The following is a 20411-nucleotide window of genomic DNA, read 5'->3' as shown; positions in this document are numbered from 1 at the left end:
GGAGGTGCTCCCACCCGGCCCCAACACACTAAACCCAGTCTGGGAGGTGGTCACACCTCCCTGTGACAGGATACCTATTGTTCTACTGTCCCGTGCTCAAGCTTGGCTCAGCAGCAGGAGGGCAGAATCGTGTCTCTGGTCAGCAGCAGACATGTTGTGCTGTCTGGGTCTACAAGACTGGTACCGAGAGCACTCAGGGCCTCCCGGAGGAGCTTTACAGTGCATGAAATCATACCTCCCACATCATTTACAGTGTGAGGGTATACCAAGCATGAAAGGGATCGTTACAGCCAGTTTTATAATAATAATACCAACATTTATAAAGCACATACAGATACCTCTAACAGAGTTGTTCCGGCGCTGTAGCAATAGGGGGTAGGCAAAGAAGATCTGAAACATAGAAAGCCTTGGGCATACTAACCTAAGCTAAAGAGCCATGTTTTTACCACTTAGAGATGGTCATCTCGTAATGACGCATCGCCACCCAATGTATCTTATTGGCTGATGCACTTACAACCTGGTGGAATGTACTCTGAAGTTGTAGGGGTGTTTTGCTCATGCAGAGGCACCCTCACACTTAGAAACAAGCACCCTGCCTTCAGGAACGAAAGGCCTCCCTTAGGGGTGACTTATAGGTTTTAAGTGCAGTGACCTCAGATATAGGGAAACCTATATCTGTCATAAGTGGTTCTGGCACCAGCTTACACGGGCTGCAATGACTGGCCCGTAGTCACAATTTGTGTGGTCCCTCATGGGCAGCATACCTACTGCAGCCCATGGGAGACCCTTGGTGCACCTATGTCCTGGGTACCTCCGTACATATACTAGGGACTTATAATGGTACACCAGTAGCCAATCTGGGATGTACCCAAGTACTCACCATAGTCAATTTAAGGGAGAAAGCACAGAGAATGAGGTCCTAGTTCGGACTAGTCAGAAACAGCATAGCACCAGGTAAGAAAGTGGGGGTAACCATAAAAGCAGATCCTACTTTCCTACAGGTTGTTTCTTTTCCTCTGAAATCTGGAGATTATCTGCTAGGTAGTTAAAAAGTACAGAATGTTCAGATCTCTTAATAAACGTACATACAGATGTTAGATCCAAAGACGACATATTCTGGTGAAGGCCGTCAAAAAAAGTGGATACAGTCCAAGAATATATTGAAAAAGTAGAATATAAAGGAGAATAGAAATTTTCTATATAGGCTCTTGGCCTCTAGTATATCTGTGATAGGGAAAGAATTAAGAAAGAAAATACATGGAGAGGAATTGTTGCAAAATTCTTCTCAGCATGCTTTTACCTATCCCCGTTTTGTCCCTTGATTCCTGGAAACAATGATGCGTTTTGTAAATGTCTTTCCTTTGCTACATGATGAATAAAAATGGCACACTGAGGAAAAATAAATCTCTTCTAGTATATCCTCAAAACGGGTTCCTAGGCTGACCTGACCAATGCCTGCTAAAATGAACAAGCATTTGCAATGCAATAGGTCTCGCATTTACTCAAGTTTAAGCTATTGACATTGTAAATTACAATGCCTTTTATTTATGTTTCAAAAACCAAAACATAAATAAGACATTGTCATTTACAATGCCAATAAGTCAAAGTCGCATAAATGCGAGACCTATTGCATTGCAAATGCTTGTTATAGATTGGTAACAGAATGAACTGACTTTCTTTCTGGGCTGAATAGTTGTTGCTAATCCCATTTGAGCTGTCCCTAAACTGAGTTCAAAGACCCGGCTCGTGAACTCCCTCGATAATTTGGCAGAAAATCAGCTAGGTGATTGAGACAGCCTCTTACGTTCAATGACAATCCGTTCCACCTTTATAGAGGGTTAGCCCATCTTGACTTTGTGCGAAAAAAGTGACTTCTAATTGCAGCATTTATTGATGCAATTTTACATTTCAGAAATCTCTTTAGGAACCGTTAATATTCATACACAAATGTTGTAACACTGAAATATGATTGACTACTCGATGTGCATTTTCTTGGCCTAATTTAAAATCAATACATGTTTTTATTTTAGATTTGGCTTTTTTTTTTACTAACTATATTATAATCATCTACCTTAAAAAAATATACTAGAATTCAGGGCATTCATTCATTTACTTTAGTAGGTTTCTGCATATAAAATGAAGCAGGCACATATTGTCAGCCTGACAGCATTTTACTGCCCGATTGGTTTGCAGGCTAGAGCAACCAGAATGAAAACTAAAAAAATAAAGCAGTAAACAATAAAGGGCCTTTGGAATGACCTTTAACTCCCAGCCCATAATTAAAAATATGCTTTCAATGCTTGGAGAACAGAGCATTGGACAATGAACCGTATGATTATTTATGGAACGAGACCAGGTCTAATTTTAATCTGTGCACATTGGGCTTGGATCGAATATTAATATCTCTATTCTAAATTTGGTGCTAAGTAGAAGCAGATGTATGCAATATATTAGTGCTCAATTAAATAGGATGTGGCGTAACGGCCAGAGCTACCCGATTTGCAAGTGGGGAAACGGGTTCGAGTCGCAGCGTGGGCTCAACATCCTGTGTTTCTGAGCAAATCACATAACCTCCCCGTGCCTTCAAAAAAATGAATGTTTCCTCGTGTAATGAAACTGGTGCTAATGTAAAGCACTCCAATACCTACTGGCAGAGTTGTGGAGTTGGCGCTATATAAAAACTGCAACAACAAAAAAATTATATGATGTGCGGTTCTCTCAGTAGAGGTATTGCGCAGTTTAAAATATAGACAAAGAGCCAACCTTCCCTGACATTTTCGCCACTATTACAATCTGCCCAATGTACAGAACTAGAGAGCTCGATTTTGAGAGAGCGGTTCTAACCATCATTTAGCACAGTTGTTTTAAATTACATATTTTATAGCTTTCTGTATTGTTTGGAAGTCTCCCTGGAAATGTCCAAACTGCTGTGCCTCAAGCTGGGTATGCGTTTTCAGCAAAATGGTCACATCTTGTCTGCAAATACTTTCCACCTTTTAACTATTGAAGGCTCCTTCCAGTTTGGCTATAAACTTGCAGTCGATAACTCACTTGAGCAACTCTATCAGATAAGTTAAGTTCAGGAATTTCAAGTTCAGGAATTTGTATAGCGCACTACTCACCCAGAGGGTCTCAAGGCGCTTGAGGAATGGTGGGTGCATTACTTATCGAATAGCCAGGTTTTAAGTTGATTTCTGAAGGAGAGGTGGTTCTGTGTAAGTCGGAGGTGAGTGGGGAGAGAATTCCATGTTTTGGCCGCTAAGTAGGAGAAGGATCTTCCTCCAATGGTGGATCTGTGGATGCGCGGAATTGCGGCGAGGGCTTGATTGGATGATCGTAGTTGGCAAGCGGGTGTGTAGAAGGACAGTCGTGCATTGAGGCATTCGGGTCCTAGGTCGTAGAGGGCCTTGTGTGCGTGGGTAAGGAGACGAAAAGTTATTCTCTTGTTGACGGGGAGCCAGTGGAGATCCTTCAAGTGACCGGAAATGTGAGCATGATGGGGAATGTCCAGTATGAGTCTGGCTGAGGCATTTTGGATGCGTTGGAGTTTTTTCTGTAGTTTGGCTGTAGTCCCGGCGTAAAGGGTATTACCATAGTCCAGTCGGCTGGTGATCAGTGCGTGGGTGACTGTCTTTCTTGTGTCGGTGGGGATCCAGCGGAAGATTTTTTTGAGCATGCGTAGGATATTGAAGCATGAAGACGAGACGGCGTTGATTTGTCTGGTCATCGAGAGGGAGGAGTCTAGGATGAAGCCCAGGTTACGTGCGTGATCTGTAGGTATGGGTGCTGTGCCCAGGGCCGGTGGCCACCATGAGTCGTCCCAGGCAGAGGGGGATGATCCTAAGATGAGGACTTCCGTTTTGTCCGAGTTAAGTTTTAAACGGCTGTTCTTCATCCATTCAGCTACTTCTTTCATTCCTTCGTGTAGATTTGTTTTGGCGGTGTTAGGGTCTTTGGTGAGGGAGAGGATCAGCTGGGTGTCGTCAGCGTAGGAGATGATGTTGAGGTTGTGTTGTCGCGCGATGGCTGCGAGGGGACTCATGTATATGTTGAAGAGGGTGGGGCTGAGTGAAGATCCTTGTGGTACACCACAGATGACTTTGGCGGCCTCTGATTTGATTGGGGGGAGGCGGACTCTCTGGGTTCTTCCGGCGAGGAACGAGATGATCCAATCCAGAGCTTTTCCTTGTATTCCGATGTTGTTGAGGCGTTGTATGAGTGTGTTGTGACATACTGTGTCGAAGGCGGCGGAGAGGTCGAGTAGGATGAGGCCTACTGTTCTCCGTTGTCCAGTAGCGTTCGGATGTCGTCTGTAGCTGCGATGAGGGCGGTTTCGGTGCTGTGTTTGGCTCGGAAGCCGGACTGAGAAGGGTCGAGGGAATTGTTGGATTCAAGGAAGGTGGCGAGCTGACTATTGACGGCTTTCTCAATGACTTTGGCAGGGAATGGGAGGAGTGAGATGGGGCGGTAGTTCTTGAGTTCAGAGGGGTCTGCTGTGGGTTTCTTCAGAAGGGCGCAGAGTTCGGCATGTTTCCAGCTTTCCGGGAAGGTAGCGGAGTTGAAGGAGCAGTTGATGACATCGCGGAGATGGGGTGCGATGATGGAGTCTGCTTTGTTGAAGATGTGGTGAGGACATGGGTCGGTGAGTATGCCTCGAGGCAGTCAGCAGAACGCAGTACACAGTTAGCCTTCTATAATGCACTGCCCTCGTGTTCAATCCGACTCTGCCAGGGTGCACGCGCTTTGCGGACGGCATTTACAAACAACTACTCGGGAAACAAGAACAGCGAAAGTAAATGCCGTCCGCAAAGCGCGTGCAGCCTGGCAGAGTCGGATTCTGACACGCGCCTCTTGCCTGTTTATCAGCGCCGCGCGCCTCTCTGCAGACTCCCCCTGCATTCCATAGAGGCGCGCGACACGATCCGGTCTGCATTCGCATGCCGTGGAGACAAGACCTGGCCGCGCGCACAACGTTATCCTATGGGAAAGCGCTGCGCGCAGCCAGGTCTTGTCTCACTTCGTCGTCTCAGACTGCTGAGACGACGACTATAGTTCTCGCTTGCGAGAACGCGCTTTCAGCGCGTTCATCGTAGGCGAGACCTAAAAAGGCCCTCTTTTCTTTCTTTAATTTATATTATGTAGAAGGGTTGGTTTAAATACAGTTTCTCAAATTCAACATCAGGTCCTAGGGAAAATTCCCAGTGTATACTGGCCCCAGTCCCCTATCAGACAGACAGAAAATTAGCTAGGTCAACATGCTTGAACTTATAAAAAGCACCAGCCTGGCATTATATATGTTTGATATCTGACAGAAGGTCTTGCTCTCTTCAACTCTTGTCTATCCTTGGGCATGTAGTAGAACTTGCTTACTGCAATTATCCTATAAATGGAAGACACAATGAAAGAAAGAGAAGGAAATGTCCCCTACACATTCCCCCCTTACATCCTCCAATGCTTAGCTGCATTTTCCCTTACCGGCCATGATAGGAGCAAATTCAAATGAAGAACAAGAGGGTACTGTGCCCTCAACTTGCTTCCTTAATCTGTCCACCACAGGGCATGACCGAAACAGAAACATGGTCATGGGTGAAGACAGAGGGCCCTGCCCCTTACACCCAGGCAAGAATACAAAGGTCAGAGTGGAAAAAGATGACCTACCTTGCAACAAGGTAGTAACGATCTTCAAAACGCATTAAAAAAGGGCTCACCCTTAAATTAATCCACCACACTCAATTCAGTTACCCGAGGACCAGCCCAGACTACCACTATACTTACCAATGTACCGCAGAGAAAAGAAGGTGCAACTACGCACCCCCAGACATGGTCAGTAACCTTGAAAACCTTACTGAGGACTAAGAAATGGATAATTGTCCATGCATACATCTGGCTACACCAGAATGACAAGATATCTGTCCAGTTTTTAACTCTGTCACCCCCTCTCACATCTTTTTGCACCTGGCCCAGACAGAAGAATTTTAAGAGGTCCTGGTTACTGTCATGTTCCAACTAAAAATGATCCGATGGGTCTGATCCCTGTTAGTGATAACCCGCATTTGTTCGAGCACTCTCTTTTTGGAAGGGTGCAAAGTGCTCCATATATAACATTTCCCATAGGGACATGTTCAACAGTAAATGATAAATTCAGAATTGCAATTAAACTATTCTAGAATAATTCTGGATTTTTTCCTCCCAGGGACCTCCCAGTCTTGCACTTTACTGATATTCTTAAGGCCTTACAGTTGAGATACAGGAAGAATCCCATTTAGGGATTTCTCCCCATTTGGTTCTGCCCTAAAGTGACTAAATACTAGCTGTTCTTTCATCGAGGAACCTTTCCTAAATGTCATTTGTGGGGATTACGTTAGCTGTGTTCCAGTTATATTGTCGGTTTTCAGGATGTACCAATTCCTTTAGAATATCGGAAACACCTTAGAGGGGCTTGCAGAGAACTCTTTGAATATTCTCACCTGTTGCTCATCCTGTTTCTCTTAGTCCCGTTTCTGTTGATTTTTAACTGTAAGCAGTTGTTATGTTATGTTATGTTATTAACATAAGTTGTTGTCTTGGAACCTGCCCGGTCTTTCTGACTGCTTTATTAAGGACCCCATAAGTATAACACCTGTTTTTTTAACCTCTACAGAGCTATTCTTTCAGCTTTCTCATATTTTGCTATGGTAGAACAATTGTGTTTGATACACAAGGGCTCTCTATGTGGAATGTTCTTTATTAAACTCTGTGGATGGTGGCTACGTGTTTTCAATACAGCAACTTGGTCTGTAATCTGTTATTTTCAACCTATACTACCAAATCCAAGTAGGCAACACTCGTGTCACTAATACATCCTGTGAATTGCAGGTTCAGGTCATTACAATTCAAAGCAGAGATATACTCGTCACTGATTACATCATCCACAGAACCACTTACACACCCACTCAAACACCCATATACAACCTCTCATACAACCACTCAAACACCCACATGATGACTCACATACCTATTCATAAACCCGTTCACAAACTCACACACGCCCACTCACTCACTGATACAGCCACTAACAGGCAAGTCACCCACCCATACAGCCACTAACACACCCACTCACTCACCCATATAGCCACTCACACCTACTCACTCACCCATACAGTCACTCATACTAGCTTTCATTCACTCATAGAGCCACTCACACAACCACTCACTCACCCACACAGCCAGTCATACTAGCACCCTCTAACCCATACAGCTACTCACACAGCCACTCAATTACCCATACAGCTACTCACACATCCATTCGCTAATCCAGTTAAACACTTACATAGCCACTCACATATCCACACAAGCAGTCACACACCCACTCACTCACCTATACAGCTACTCACACAGACACTTACTGTGCAAAAAAGCCACTCACACAAACTCACTTACCCATAAATCAATTCAAACAGCCAATAACGTACCCATACAGCCACTGACACACCCATTCACCCATCCATAAAGCCAATCACACAGCCTCTCAGTCACCAAAACAGCCACTCACACACTCCCCGCCCATATTGTGACTAAGGCAGTCACTCATTCACCCATACAGCCAATCACCCTCAATCACCAATACAGCCACTCACACACCCATACAGCTACTCACACACACCCATATTCACCTACTCAGGCATCCTATTGTCATGTGCCCAGTGCTTAATTTGTAAAATAAAAGTGCCAGGAGGCCACTGCAGCTTGCACCACCCATTGCCCCGTCATCACTGCCAATGACTGTACCAAAACAACTGCTAACCATCTCTCTCACCTGCAAGTGCGACAGTTCAGATTATTCCAGGTCTTCAAAGATAAACGAATGGCTGGGGAGTCAGGTATTAGTATTGTTTATGTATATTGTATTAATAAACAACCAGTATTCTGCTCATCTTCAAATTGGATGAGCAGTGCCACCATGTGTCAGTGTCATAAGTGTGGTAATGACAATTAAGTGCTGGTCGGAGCACCAGAAACCAATTAAGCACTGTTATCTGGCACAGAATGGAGAAAGGAAATTACAGAGAGCGCTCAACAAAGCTTGATGCAAAAAGTCACATGCCATGGTATGAATGCATACTTTTCCTTCAATGCATATTTTATATGTGATGTACTATGCTTTACTCTGTCCCACTTCCTTTACCAAGCATCTCCCTTCGGGCTGGAGGTATTATGTGTGCAAACCAAACATCTTATAATGATGAATGTCAATATCAATCATCAGGCTAATATTCCACCCACCAGTATAGGCACCTTAAATGCAAGATTATGTGTGCATTTTGTAAGCTCCAATAGCTAAGGCTTCCTTGTGAATGCCGAGACATCACTCTTCGCTCCCCTTCATTGCAATGCAGCTCTCATACAGAGCTGAACAGGCCTGACAATTTGGTGTATGGGCCAGTTTCTTAGCTGTTTTCCAGCCTGTTTTATGGTCAGGTGGGCCATATTTACTGTTGTTTCCTCTGGAATGGCCATAAATATTACTTGTAGGAAGCACAGATGCATGCAGTCTCCCATATCTTGCAAACATCCTATATACAGTGTGTTTATAAGTTCAAAACGGCCTCAATGTGCGCATTATGGGCCATGTTTTTAGCTATCGGATACACTCATATAGGGATTTTCTGTCCAAGTCCGACCTTGCTCCCATACCCTTGGTGAGGAGTGGTTACACTAGCTGAAACAGTCCCAATTCCATGTTGTAGTTGTTTAAAGCACGCCACCTTCAGAACTAACATTTACTGGCTGGTTATTAATTGCTCAAGCAAAGTTACGATGAAATTGTAGAAGGAAAGTACACAATAAATGTGTGGGTAGCTTTATGTGGCATACACACCAGACAGTGGGAGCATAACTTCATAGAATGACATTTTTACTATAGTTAGTGTATGGGTGATCTTTAATGTAAATGAAGTATTTTAAGATAGCCTGTTCTGAATACTGATTTTTTTTACATGCACTGTTGTGCAGTTTGCAATCAATTTCACCAACTGCCAATGACCAATCCTCATATTGGAGTCATTTCCTAACGAGCACAAGATATAAAATTGAAACGAGCATCGAAACTTCAAACTTCGCCTGAGGAGGAATAAGATGATAAATCATGTGACTTAGGGCATGATTACGAGTCAAGCGGTCTTGCAGTTCGAGGACCGCCAGACTTGTGGGGCGCGGCCATGGTGGTCCAGCCACCGCTGCCCCCACCGCCCTATTACAACTAGGGCGGTGGACTGCCATGGGACTGCCACTGTCGCTAGAGAACCGCCGTTCCCCAACGGTGGCGTGGCGGTCGTGAGGCCACAATATGCATGGCGGAACCACCACAGTCCCGCCAAGCATATTACGAGTTTCCTCTCCGCCGGCAGTGTCATGGCGGTTCCTACTCCATAAATGATGTGGGGGACAGGAAACAAATGGGGCCGTGCGGTCCCCTGTGCCTCCTCTGCTTGGGGGTGTATGCAGGGGGGGCACATGTCGTGCCAGCATGTGAATGCACCCCAGTTCCTGCACGTCATGGACTTCGTGCAGGAACCTTGTTGCACTGTCCCATTGCGATGCCTATTTTTTTTAAGGCACCGCTGGTGAAACACCATGCTGCCCTCTCGCCAGACCACTTTAAACTTGTAATCTGGTGAGCGGCAGTGACTTTCAGCAGTGCAGGAAAGCAGCTGTGATGTACCGCCAACTCCTGCACCGCCATAAGTTGTAATTAGGCCCTTAATGACATCACGGACCAGAACATTTTTGAAGATTCAGCATGTAATTTCCTAAAAAAAAGAAGTCAATCTTAACCCATTCACATTTTTCCCAAACCTATCAACATGATGATTGATACATGTCTGTACGCAAAGGAGTTTTTAGAGGGTAAATCTAGCGAGAGAGCAATGGGAAGTAGAAGAAAGATAGATGCCTCAAGTTACAATTCAGGAACCTTTATTACAGAGCATTATGCCTGTGGGCTGTGCATCCTTTTGTGGTCGGATGTGATGCTCTCCGACAAGGTGAGTAGCTTTGATAGATCAGGAAAACGGTATTTTTTGTACAACAGAATCTTCCCAAGTCAAATTTTTATTCAGGAAAACTCCCTGGAAGTCTTCACAAGACAGAACTACATTAGCAAAACAAAAACAAGGCTAAACAAGAATGTCTTATAATGTCCAAAACTCAATCCATCAAAAAAAAATGCTTGCCCAAATTCTAAAGGGTAGATACGGTTCATGTAAAGACCGAAGAGTGCAAGACAACCTGGGTTTATTGTTTGATTTATTTTGCACTTTGGATGCCACTAAGCGCTGTAAATAACAGATGTTACTATTAATCAATTTAAAAGGTAAGCCATATACTGAGCTTGGAAAGATGGAATCTTGAGATGGATTTTCCCTGATTCTTACTTGTGACCTGTAGATCAAAGCGGGTGTTATCATGCAGAGATTTTCCAAGATCTGCCAACAGTATCTGTTCAGGATACTTGCCCTGCTACTCTAGAAGAGCCAAGCCTCTTTACACTCACTTTTTAGAAATCAAGGGCCAGATCTCAGGAATCTCCTTATGGGCTAAATAAGCAGGAGAAACCCATTAGATTCTTATTCTATGTGTCCAATTCAGAAAAGAGGAGACAGATTTTGTACCAGGTCACATCACGGACAGCTTTTTGCACCAAGGCAAAACTGAGGATAATTGATTGTGAAACCATCCGCAAAGCATGTAATGTTTACAAATGATTTTAGGCAAGTCCGAGATTTTAGCAAAGAAATCCCCAGATATTAAAAAAATCTATCTTCAAAAACTAAAACAAGCTCCTTCTGGGCAGTTTGTTTCTACTGTGTCATAAAAAGGACAAACTGATTTATTTTGCCTCAAACGCACAGCTATATTTTATGTCTGAAAACGAAGTTCTCTTTCCTAACTATTATTAATTATGCAAACTGCACAAGTAGTATGAAATCAGTTTGTTTCTAGTTTTGAGTTGATGCAAATTCCACTTTCAATGGCATTCTAAGAGCACCAAAACTGTGCCAACTGCTTTGCGTTCCTTTATATCTGCACCTCTACAACGGTTGTTCCTTTGTTCCAAATGTAAGTGTAATTCCCACAAATGTTGGAAAATCCCTGGCCCTCACATAACGCAGTGCATGTTGCTGCCCCATGGACTAAGCACCTGGGGTGAATAGCTCAGAAGATTAAGACACCATTCTCGATAAATCAGAGGTTTGCCTGAAGCTCACCCTTAGACAAGAGTGGATAGAATTAATACTTTTACCTAACAGAAAAATCAAGAGATGCTCCTATTTAGTCATGAACAACATAAGCACTTTACAGTAGAAGCAGCGTAAATAATCATAGAGAAGGACTTAAAACTGGCGCCTGACAGCACGGCCATGTGACTATTAAATGAGGGTTAAAGTACCCCTATCGTAAATTATAAGAATACTGAAGGTCACTGAGGAGTTCCATAACCATATATACAGGAATGAGGCCACAGACTGAGTTCCTTCATAAGGTTATGGGACTCCAAGGTGACATGAAATGTATCCTTAAAATGTACAGCAGAGTGTATTCTATTACTTATAATACACGGTCACAGCATCACCCTTCCCACAGACCATTTAAAATCCTTGGTGCCATGCTCTTTCATATGAAAGAGGTAGACTGGTTGTAGACACGAACAATAAAAACAAAATGTAGTGCAAAATTAAACACTTCACTAAGCATTTAGGAATTTGATGCACACATATTGAAGAATCAGGATGTACATACATTACATTAAATAAATGCTGAAGCTCAAAACATGTAGAAAAAAGCAGATATAATATTTTTGCTGTACTGACTAGGAGAGTGCAAAAACTAAACAAATTGCTGTAAATATCTCCTTTCTACTGATCAGAGTCTGTTTTAGAAAAAACAGATCATAAGAATGAAAAAACAGCATTCTTTGCCTGTTTAAACTGCAGCTGTGTGTATTCTGCGACCTGCCTTTTGAATTGGCTGGTCTTTGAAATTGGCTGCTGGCAGGTGACACTATGACAAAGAAATTCACTGTAATAACTTATTACAGTTGATTAGCTATGTTATTTCATTATTATAGATGACTAGAGAAGCATGTCGCCTGTAATAAGGAAATCAGAGCTGGGTTTTTACACAGGTATTCCATGCTCCAATGTATTAGATATGGGATAAAGTACTCGCCTACAGTATATTATAAGAATATATCAAGACGCCAAGAAGTTCTGTGACCAAACAGAGGAATGAGGCCAAAGGCCCTGCGCCTTTATGAAGACATGAAACAGTGAGGTGACTAGCAATATCCTTTTAAGGTACAGAGGGCTGGTTATTCCTTATAATATGTGGTCATTCCATCGCTCTTCCCACAAACATTGTAAGTCCTCAGGGGCTTTCGCCTTCATTTGAAATAGTATGGTTACAGAGATTAATAAAAATGGAATCGATAGTGCAAAATTTTAAACACACCAAAAGGAAGAATTTGTTGCAAAGACATATTAGAATCAGCCTAATGTAAACCAGATTAAAAAGAGTAGAATAAATTGTAACATGAAGAGAGACTCTGCCTTTCCTGTAATGATCTGTGTGAAAAAAAGAAACATGAACACCTCTCCTTTCTGGTCATTGATTTTAGAAATATATATCTTAAGTAATAACCTGTAATAGTTGAGAAGCTTTTTCTTTTTTTATTACAGGTTACTAGAGAGGTCAAGCAATAAGAAAATTAGAGACATATTTTATGCTAGGACTGCAAGCTTCCATGACCTATTAAGTTAATAAATTGATAAAATTTTACTTGGGACTGTAGAGCATTATTAGATTCCTGTTTGTTGAGAGTTCATAAGAAGACAATGGTGTGACATTGGGACAATAATGAGTGGGGTCCACATGGTTTCAACCTTACAATTATTGTGTTTCTGGTTCTTCCTTTCAATTTCCATTCTTCCCACAGTAAAAGGAGTGTTTTGAAAGCATTATCGTCCTTCTGCCTTTGACTGTACCATTTATTTAAGGCTGCCTCCCATTTTACAGGCGCTCTCCTGTGAGTGGGACTATAATTTAGGCAGCGGGCCTTCAATGAACAATATTGCCTAAGGTAGAAGGGCTCTGCTATAGGAGAAACTGTGAGCAATGTTTGTCCAGCACACAGGGACCAGATATGGATCGGCCTACATGTACAGTGGGATGTTTGTCCCAACCAGCAATTACGTCTGAAAGGCGCGTAAGCCTAAAGGCCTTAGTCACCTAATACGTCAGGCACATCTGACATGCAACTATTCTGCCCCAGTGCCTCCAGCCGTACAGAAACAGAGGCCTGTTGGGAAATCACATCTTACAGGAGAGGCCTGTTTCTATCAGGAACCTGAGGCCAGTTGTCGTTCCAACCATCGCGTCTCATGTCTTGTGGCCCTTCACAGCTAATTAGTGCTACATGAGCAACTGAAATGGCATGTTTTCTGTAGTTGTGGCTCCTAATACCAGCAGTAAAAAAACTAGAATGTTTACCTGCTCAAAGGACATTTTTAATTAAAGACTTCACTGCCTTAGCAAGGGCCGCCTTCTTATGAACTACATTTTTGGAAAATGTGTACACCTTTACCCTGATCAAATATCACAGTGCTGTGTCATTTCATAAACATTCACCTGGGCATGGCAAACTGAAAACATGTTAGTGAGTTACAAAGGACTTAATACCATATCACAAAAAGACAAATCTATATCTTAAATTATTCTTTTATTGGTTTTCGGATGTGCAAACAGAACAGCGCTGTCTGTAAAAAATAACTAATGTATTTTATACATATGTACAATTTTTCTATGTACAGTTGAACACCAATAGGCCATTTTGTTTCTTTTGCACAGCAAAGATAAAACATGTACATAAGATATCACTATGTACGAAATAAACATGTATAATTAGGAAATATAGGCCAAAAAAACTTCACAACAGTGCAAAACTTACACACAAAAAAAAGGATGTAATGGAATGTGTTTTTGTTAGAGGAGGAAACACCCGGTGGATCATTTCTGAAATGTAAACAAAAAAAGAATTGCTCCCCAAGAGCGTTTTTGGCAGATCTTCCACAAGTGGAGTTAGAGGTAAACAAGGAAGTTCGTGCACGGAAATAACAGGACAAGAGCTTAAGGGAATACAGTTGTACGTGTTTCTACATGGAGCGGGCACGGTTGCTACGTTTGGGGCTCAAATGGCCCATTCGCAGAAGTTATAAATTAACGTTCTTTTGTGTGCAAAATACAATGTCAAAAAAGGTCACCTTGTGCGGGGCTAAAGAAGCCCTAAGTATTGCACAGTTGTCTTCCTCAGGCGTGTGAGGCTCCACCATTGAGGTTCAGTTGTGAACCAGAGAGGGCTGAGGCCAGGACACATGAGAGGTGGTGGTGGCAGGTAGCGGGGAACAATCAATGTCTCATATTTTGAAGAACAATCCAGGTCTGCGGAGAAAAGAATAAAACTAGTGCCCCTCTGCACAAGCAGTCCATAACAAAGCTTATTTTTCATTGCACTATTGTCACAATTCAGCTGAACCCTGCCATTCAGAGGCGTGTGAAGAAGGAGTTCAGCTGTGTGTCACCCCCCAGAAAGTACAGCTGAACCGGATGGTTTGGGGTTCACTTGCCCACATTGTGGTTGGTAGTCCTGGAGCCGAAGCATAGGGGTGACAACTGGGGAGGATGCAAGACGTGTCAGATGCAAAGGACCCTTTGTAAACAATAGGTAGAGCCTGGGTGGAAGGCCCATCCACTCCTGACTGATTGCACAACCCATCTGTCCTTCACTAGTGGAAACAAAATGGCACCTTTTATGAGAATTTCCTTGAGGTGGCAGTCACCCTGTCCTAATGAAGCGTTTGAGAGTGTGTTCTTGGTTCATCACTGACACTAGGCTCCCAAGCAATGTTAGAGGTGGTTTGTGTCTGCTCTGACTGGTCCTCTTTCTGCCAGAGTCCCTTTCTGTGTCACCAGCATAGCAAGGGCCCAGACTCCCGTCCCCTGGGATTTGTGTAGATGCCGCTGCTATGCTCTGGTCGCCTAGTCCCTGTGCTGTGTAGCGCATGAGTCACTATGGCCCCAAGTGCATGAAACTATGGCTTTCCCTGTCAATCGCTGTGCACCTTGATAAATGTGTGCGCGCCCCCTGATACCAAGCCCCTGTCCAGTGTACTGCAAAGATGAGTGCATTGGGTTCTGGGTCCCTGCGCCTGTGGGTGCATGAGTGTTATGTATCCTGCCCTGTAAACTGCCCCAAGATAGGATGTGTGTGCTTCGCACCCCCTGTGCAATGTGCTGTGCGCAGATGTGAATTGCGCCCTGAGTCTGCACCCTTGTGCAAGACCCCCTATGCCTTGAACCCTTGGTCTCTGTAGTGAGCACCAATGCATCTGCTGTTGTCCCCGGGCCCCCACAATCCCTATGGCTAAACCCATGTCCGTAGTGCACGAATCTGTCTGGTCCCTGCGAAGGGGCCATTATGCCCTCGGTTTCGATGCCTGGGCCTTCATTTAAATCCATGTCTCGTGACCCCTGGACCCCTGCATGAACCATTGGATCCCAGGAAAAGGTGTATTGGTGCCCCCCAGTGTTCACAGCCTCAGTCCCTGGTTGCCTCAGTTCTCGCAGCCTTGTTTGGCCATGGGCCCCTCAGTTCTCGAGCCCCGGCCTGCGTCGGTCCTTTCCCCCCGGCCCTTTCAGCCCGTGTCGCCCCCTTCCTCGTCCTCCTCTTCATCCTCCCTGTCCTCCTCGTCGTCGTCGTCCTCCCCCAGGGGGCTGGCAGGCTCCTGGCTGCCGCTGCTCTCGATGCTGGACTCGCTGCCCGTGCTCTCCCCGGACAGCAGGCGGGTCACGCGCAGGTCCGCGCGCAGGCTCTGCAGGTCGTTGCCGATGCTGAGCGCGCCCAGGCCGTGGATGAGCTGCGCCAGCTCGGGGCTGCGCGCGCGCTCCTGCCCGGGGCCGCCCCGCCCCCGCGGCTGCAGCAGCGTGTCCTCGCAGTGCTCGCGCCGGGCCAGCAGCGCCTCCTCGCGCCGCTCCTCCTCCTCGCCGCGCGCGTCCTCCGCGATGCAGCCCAGCTTGGGCGCGCTGCGGCTCCGCTCCACCGGCGGCTTGTAGCAGCACTGGCCGTTCAGCAGCAGCTTGCGCAGGGGCACCAGCGGCACCCCGCTCTGCTCGGCCCCGGCGCCGCCTCCTCCGCCGCCCAGGAGCAGCTGCTGCTGCTGGTGGCGCGCGTCGTCGCGGCGCTTGAGGCGCTTGAACTCCTGCAGCGCGGCCGCCGAGGTCTGGTAGAGCAGCAGCGCCATGGCCCGCGCCTTCTCGGGCCGCGACACCAGCACGGCGTGGCAGCGCAGCATCACCGCCTTGTGGCGCATCTCGTGGCGGTACACCCAGGCGAAGACGCGGGGCAGCCGCGGGTCGGCCACGCAGTAGGTGACCCGGTGCAGCAGGTAGAGGTGGCCGGGCCGGGGCGGCTGGCGGTCCTCGGCGTGCACCATGCGCAGGCCCTGCGCGCTCACCGTCAGCCGCATGCGGCTACCCTGCCGGCCCAGGCCGCTCTTGGCCCAGATCTTGGCCACGGCGGCGTCGGTGCAGCCCTCGCCGCGGGACTGCAGCGTGGTGGCGTTGCCCAGGTAGAGCACGGTGTAGCTGGGGTCCTCGGCCGTGATGCGGATCTTCTTGCGCCGGGACTTGAACATGCTGCCCACGCGGCTCAGCGCGCTCTCCGGGCAGCCCTTGGCCAGCGTGGACAGCGCCGAGCAGTGCAGGCTGACGGCGTACGCCTTGGGCTTACTCTGCTTGTCCTCCTCGATCAGCTCGAACTTGTTCTTTTTCCAGGGCAGCATGTCTGCCTGGGGGCGGCCGGGCTGGGGAGGGAGGCGCCGGGCTCAGAGCGGGTGCATGCCAGAGCGAGGGGTCTGTGGATCAGCGACTCCTGCCCAGGGGGGGCCGGATTGCTGTCAGTCTTTCGGATCCACTTATCGTGCACGCACGGCCCTATCCCGCCTGTTGCACAGCCACACAGCTCCAGGGTTTTCTCGTTAGCACACACAGCTTCTTGGAATGATTTGCAGTCTGTCTGTCCTCTGCCCCTTTAAGTCTCTGCGGCCTCACAGACAAGGTTGTAACATTTTACTGCACGCGGGGCGTCTTCACTTTCATTCCTTTGCACGCAGGATGTCTCCTTTCATAGATTTCTATTTTTGCACTCACGCAGACAGGCTCGACTGTTGGGTCGCCTGTCACGGCTTGCAGTGTCTCGGATTCAGTCATTTATTCTGTGCATGCACTGTTCCCTGTGCCCCCTCGACGCCAGTGTCCGTTTCCCTACGGGCGCTGCATGCAGTGATCCAGGTTTAAGAATTCCCTTGGTTACAGCCACAGTTTATCGGATATAGCGCTCCCTGCCCCAGTGTGCAACAGTGTCTCAGATCCAGTGTTTGCCCTCAGCCGCTGGATGCCTCTCCACTGCCTGCAGTGCGCTTCCTGCACGACTCTTGTCTTTAGAGCCTCGCTGTATCCAATGCTTAGACTCAGCCCTTGGCGCCCTTCCTCTGCATGCAGTGCGTCTTTGCTGCACGATCCCCCTATTGGATGCAGTGTTTCAATAAGCGCTTCGATGTCCTTTCACTGCTTGCAGCGCTGTTCGATCCCCTTTCACCGTGTGGCGCTGCTCGAACCCCTTCCACTGGGTGTACCGCTGCTCGATCCCCTTTCACGGCGTGTAGCGCTTCGATGTCCTTTCACTGCGTGTAGCGCTGCCAGATCCTCTTCTTTGAGCTTACTGCCTCATCTCCAGCGTTTCCCCTGCTTCCAGTGTCAGGGCTCGCCGAGCTGCATGCAATGTTTTCGCTTGGGCGGCTTCCCTTCTAGCGCATGGAAACTGTGCTCCGATGGAAATGAAGGGTCAGACCCCTCCACCCCTCCTGCGCTCCAGGTATCGGCTTCCCTGGCACGCACCGGGTCACTGTCACTGCCCGTGTCCTGTTTCTGTCCCCGGCGGGGGGAAGCTCCGTCTGCCGCCCTCAGTGCACTGACCCCGGCTCGGCTCCTGCAGCGCTTCCCTTCATTGAATTGAGAGCAGCCTGCTGCTTCCCCTCTTGGCTGGGACGGACTTCCTCTCCCCCCCAGGCTGCTCCAGAAATGATGCTGTCAAACGAGGAGAGCCAGTAAATATAGGCAGGAGCGAACCATGCACACAGCTGGGGGAGGGGAGGCGTGCGCGCAGGAGCGTGCCACTTCTTTAAAGGGACGACTTTGTATTCCTGAAAGGATTAGGGGAGGAGGGGCAGGCTTTGCCGGAGACAGCTCAAGTCTGACACAATGTGGCGCAGGCTGAGGAAAGTGCATCAACAGGAAACATTTGGAATGGATACACAATCGCGAGAAAGCTGTGGTTTTGTACAGTAACAGTGTGTTTTAGTCAGAGGAACGTCGCACGATACGGTAATAAAACTTGATACACACACACAATGGAAACATAATTACAATTTGTAGCAATTCAAACTTGCTTTTGGTTATGTTTTCGGTTATGAATGCTGGCGTCCCGAATTCCATGACGTTGTGTGATCTGGTCAATTCACCTTTTCTTCCCGCCTTGTGTGATCCTGGTCAATTAACCTTTGCTTCCCGCGCCTTGCTTTATGTTGCAAGCATAGGCATGCTGAGAAACGGGCTAAGTGGTAGTAACCATGGACGGTGCTAGGCATGGGCAGCTGCCCAGGGCCACGCACTCAGCCCACCAGCATGGGGCCACGCACTGGTGGTGTGTCCTGTTGTTTCCCTGGGATCAATTTCAGAGAAAGGTGTCGCCTTGTAATTAAGGTCCTTCATAGGGGCCCCCCCTCCCCGGGCCTCTCAGGGATGGTGTCTTGAGGCATAGGGGAGGGAGACTCTCCCTTCAATTGCAAGGAGACCCATTCAAAGACACGGTGGGAGGCCCATTGTCCATCATTTTGGCACCCCCATAGTTTTAACTTTTAGCCCACAAACAATTCTCACACCTGTCAGACTGAAGGTGTGAGAAATGCTTGTGGGCTCAAAGTTAAAACTGTGGGGGGTGACAAAATGCTGGACAATGGGCCTCCCACAGTGTCTGTGAATGGTCTCCTTGAAAAGGGCCACTTATCCGCAATAGAGGGGCCTCGCACATTCCATTGTAGCCCAGGGCCTCGCAAATCCTAGAACCGGCCCTGGTAGTAACCATCAATTTGAGAAACTTGGGGGTAGATTTACAAGAAAGTGACAGTGCATTTCGCAAGCCATGTGCCTGTGCCACACTGAGTCACTTCAGAGCACAGAAATGTCAAATATTTACAATGACATGTCGTATTCTTGTGCTCTCCCCTGCGCTAGCGCACAAACATCTGCCATGCGCAGGGACCCTTGCACCATGGTGCAAGGATTCCTGCGTCATTGGGAGATTGTTTTAATGCAGTAAGGTGCCCCTTCCTGCACAAAAACAATATCTACAGGCATTTCCCTCTTTCAGTGCGTGCTGTAGAATGCAGCACGCATTGAAAGAGGAAAAAACGAGGAGAAATGAGTTTGCGCCTCCCTACTCCTCCCCTGGGGAGACTTAGCATTCACACGCATTTCCAGATTTACGATTCTTCATAAATCTGGAAATGTGTCTGGTTCCATAGGTGTTGCGTGGGAACACCCACAGCAACACCCATGGAATGCCCCTTTCACGCACAGTGCTGCGTGTAAAGAGGCTGTATTTGCAAGGACAGGAAAAAAACATGCAGAGTGGCTTTTCCTGTCCTTGTAAATATGGAGCTGGAAAATACGCCACCGGTACGTAACAAATAGTGATGTACTGGTGGTGCAGGGGGCTTGTAAATCTGCCCTTTGACGTTTACATCAGAGTGACCCTTCACAAAAAGGTGTAGGTTAGTAAATGCTGGGGGCAGCACAGTAAATGTAGAATGAGAACAGGAGTGGTGCAAAGATTTCTGGCATTTAGTCAAACTGAAATTTCACCACCTGTTTTCACAGTGAGGGCATAACTGATTCATATAAGAATTATCAGATGACCCGTACAGGGGCAGCTCAGGGCCTGAAACTGCCTTCCCGTAGAACCAGCCCTTTATGAACAAGCATTAGCAAAGCCAAATGGGCACAGTTTTATGAGCTAACAGTGCTGGAAAGTAGGGGGATCGCTCTGGGCCCAGGTTCCATCAGACAAACCCTGGTTCCAGCAGCTATTTCTGGTCAGGAATGGCGAATCCGAACCAGGGAAATATTCTGAATGGGCCCTAGTGTCCTTTTTCATTACCTGGACACAATTCAGCAGTACCCACACTTTGTCTGCATTCCATTTGATGTAGCAACTTGCATGTAGGAGCGGGCATTCTTATTTTCACTTCAAGCTAGGTACA

At 46.8% G+C, this 20411-nt stretch overlaps 1 protein-coding gene across 1 annotated transcript; it reads right to left on the bottom strand.

The window, feature by feature from the left end:
- Nucleotides 1–13739: 13739 nt before the first annotated feature.
- Nucleotides 13740–18159, bottom strand: FAM43A (family with sequence similarity 43 member A). The gene has a single exon (XM_078666305.1). The coding sequence runs from the start codon at nucleotides 16872–16874 to the stop codon at nucleotides 15729–15731; it is 1146 nt and encodes a 381-aa protein (XP_078522431.1). The 5' UTR covers nucleotides 16875–18159; the 3' UTR covers nucleotides 13740–15728.
- Between the last annotated feature and the right edge of the window lie 2252 nt (nucleotides 18160–20411).

This window comes from Lissotriton helveticus, chromosome 11 (assembly GCF_964261635.1).
Source record: "Lissotriton helveticus chromosome 11, aLisHel1.1, whole genome shotgun sequence".
Taxonomy (NCBI): Eukaryota; Metazoa; Chordata; class Amphibia; order Caudata; family Salamandridae; genus Lissotriton; species Lissotriton helveticus.
The sequence above is the reverse complement of the archived record's forward strand: the minus strand, read 5'-3'. Positions and strand labels throughout refer to the sequence as shown.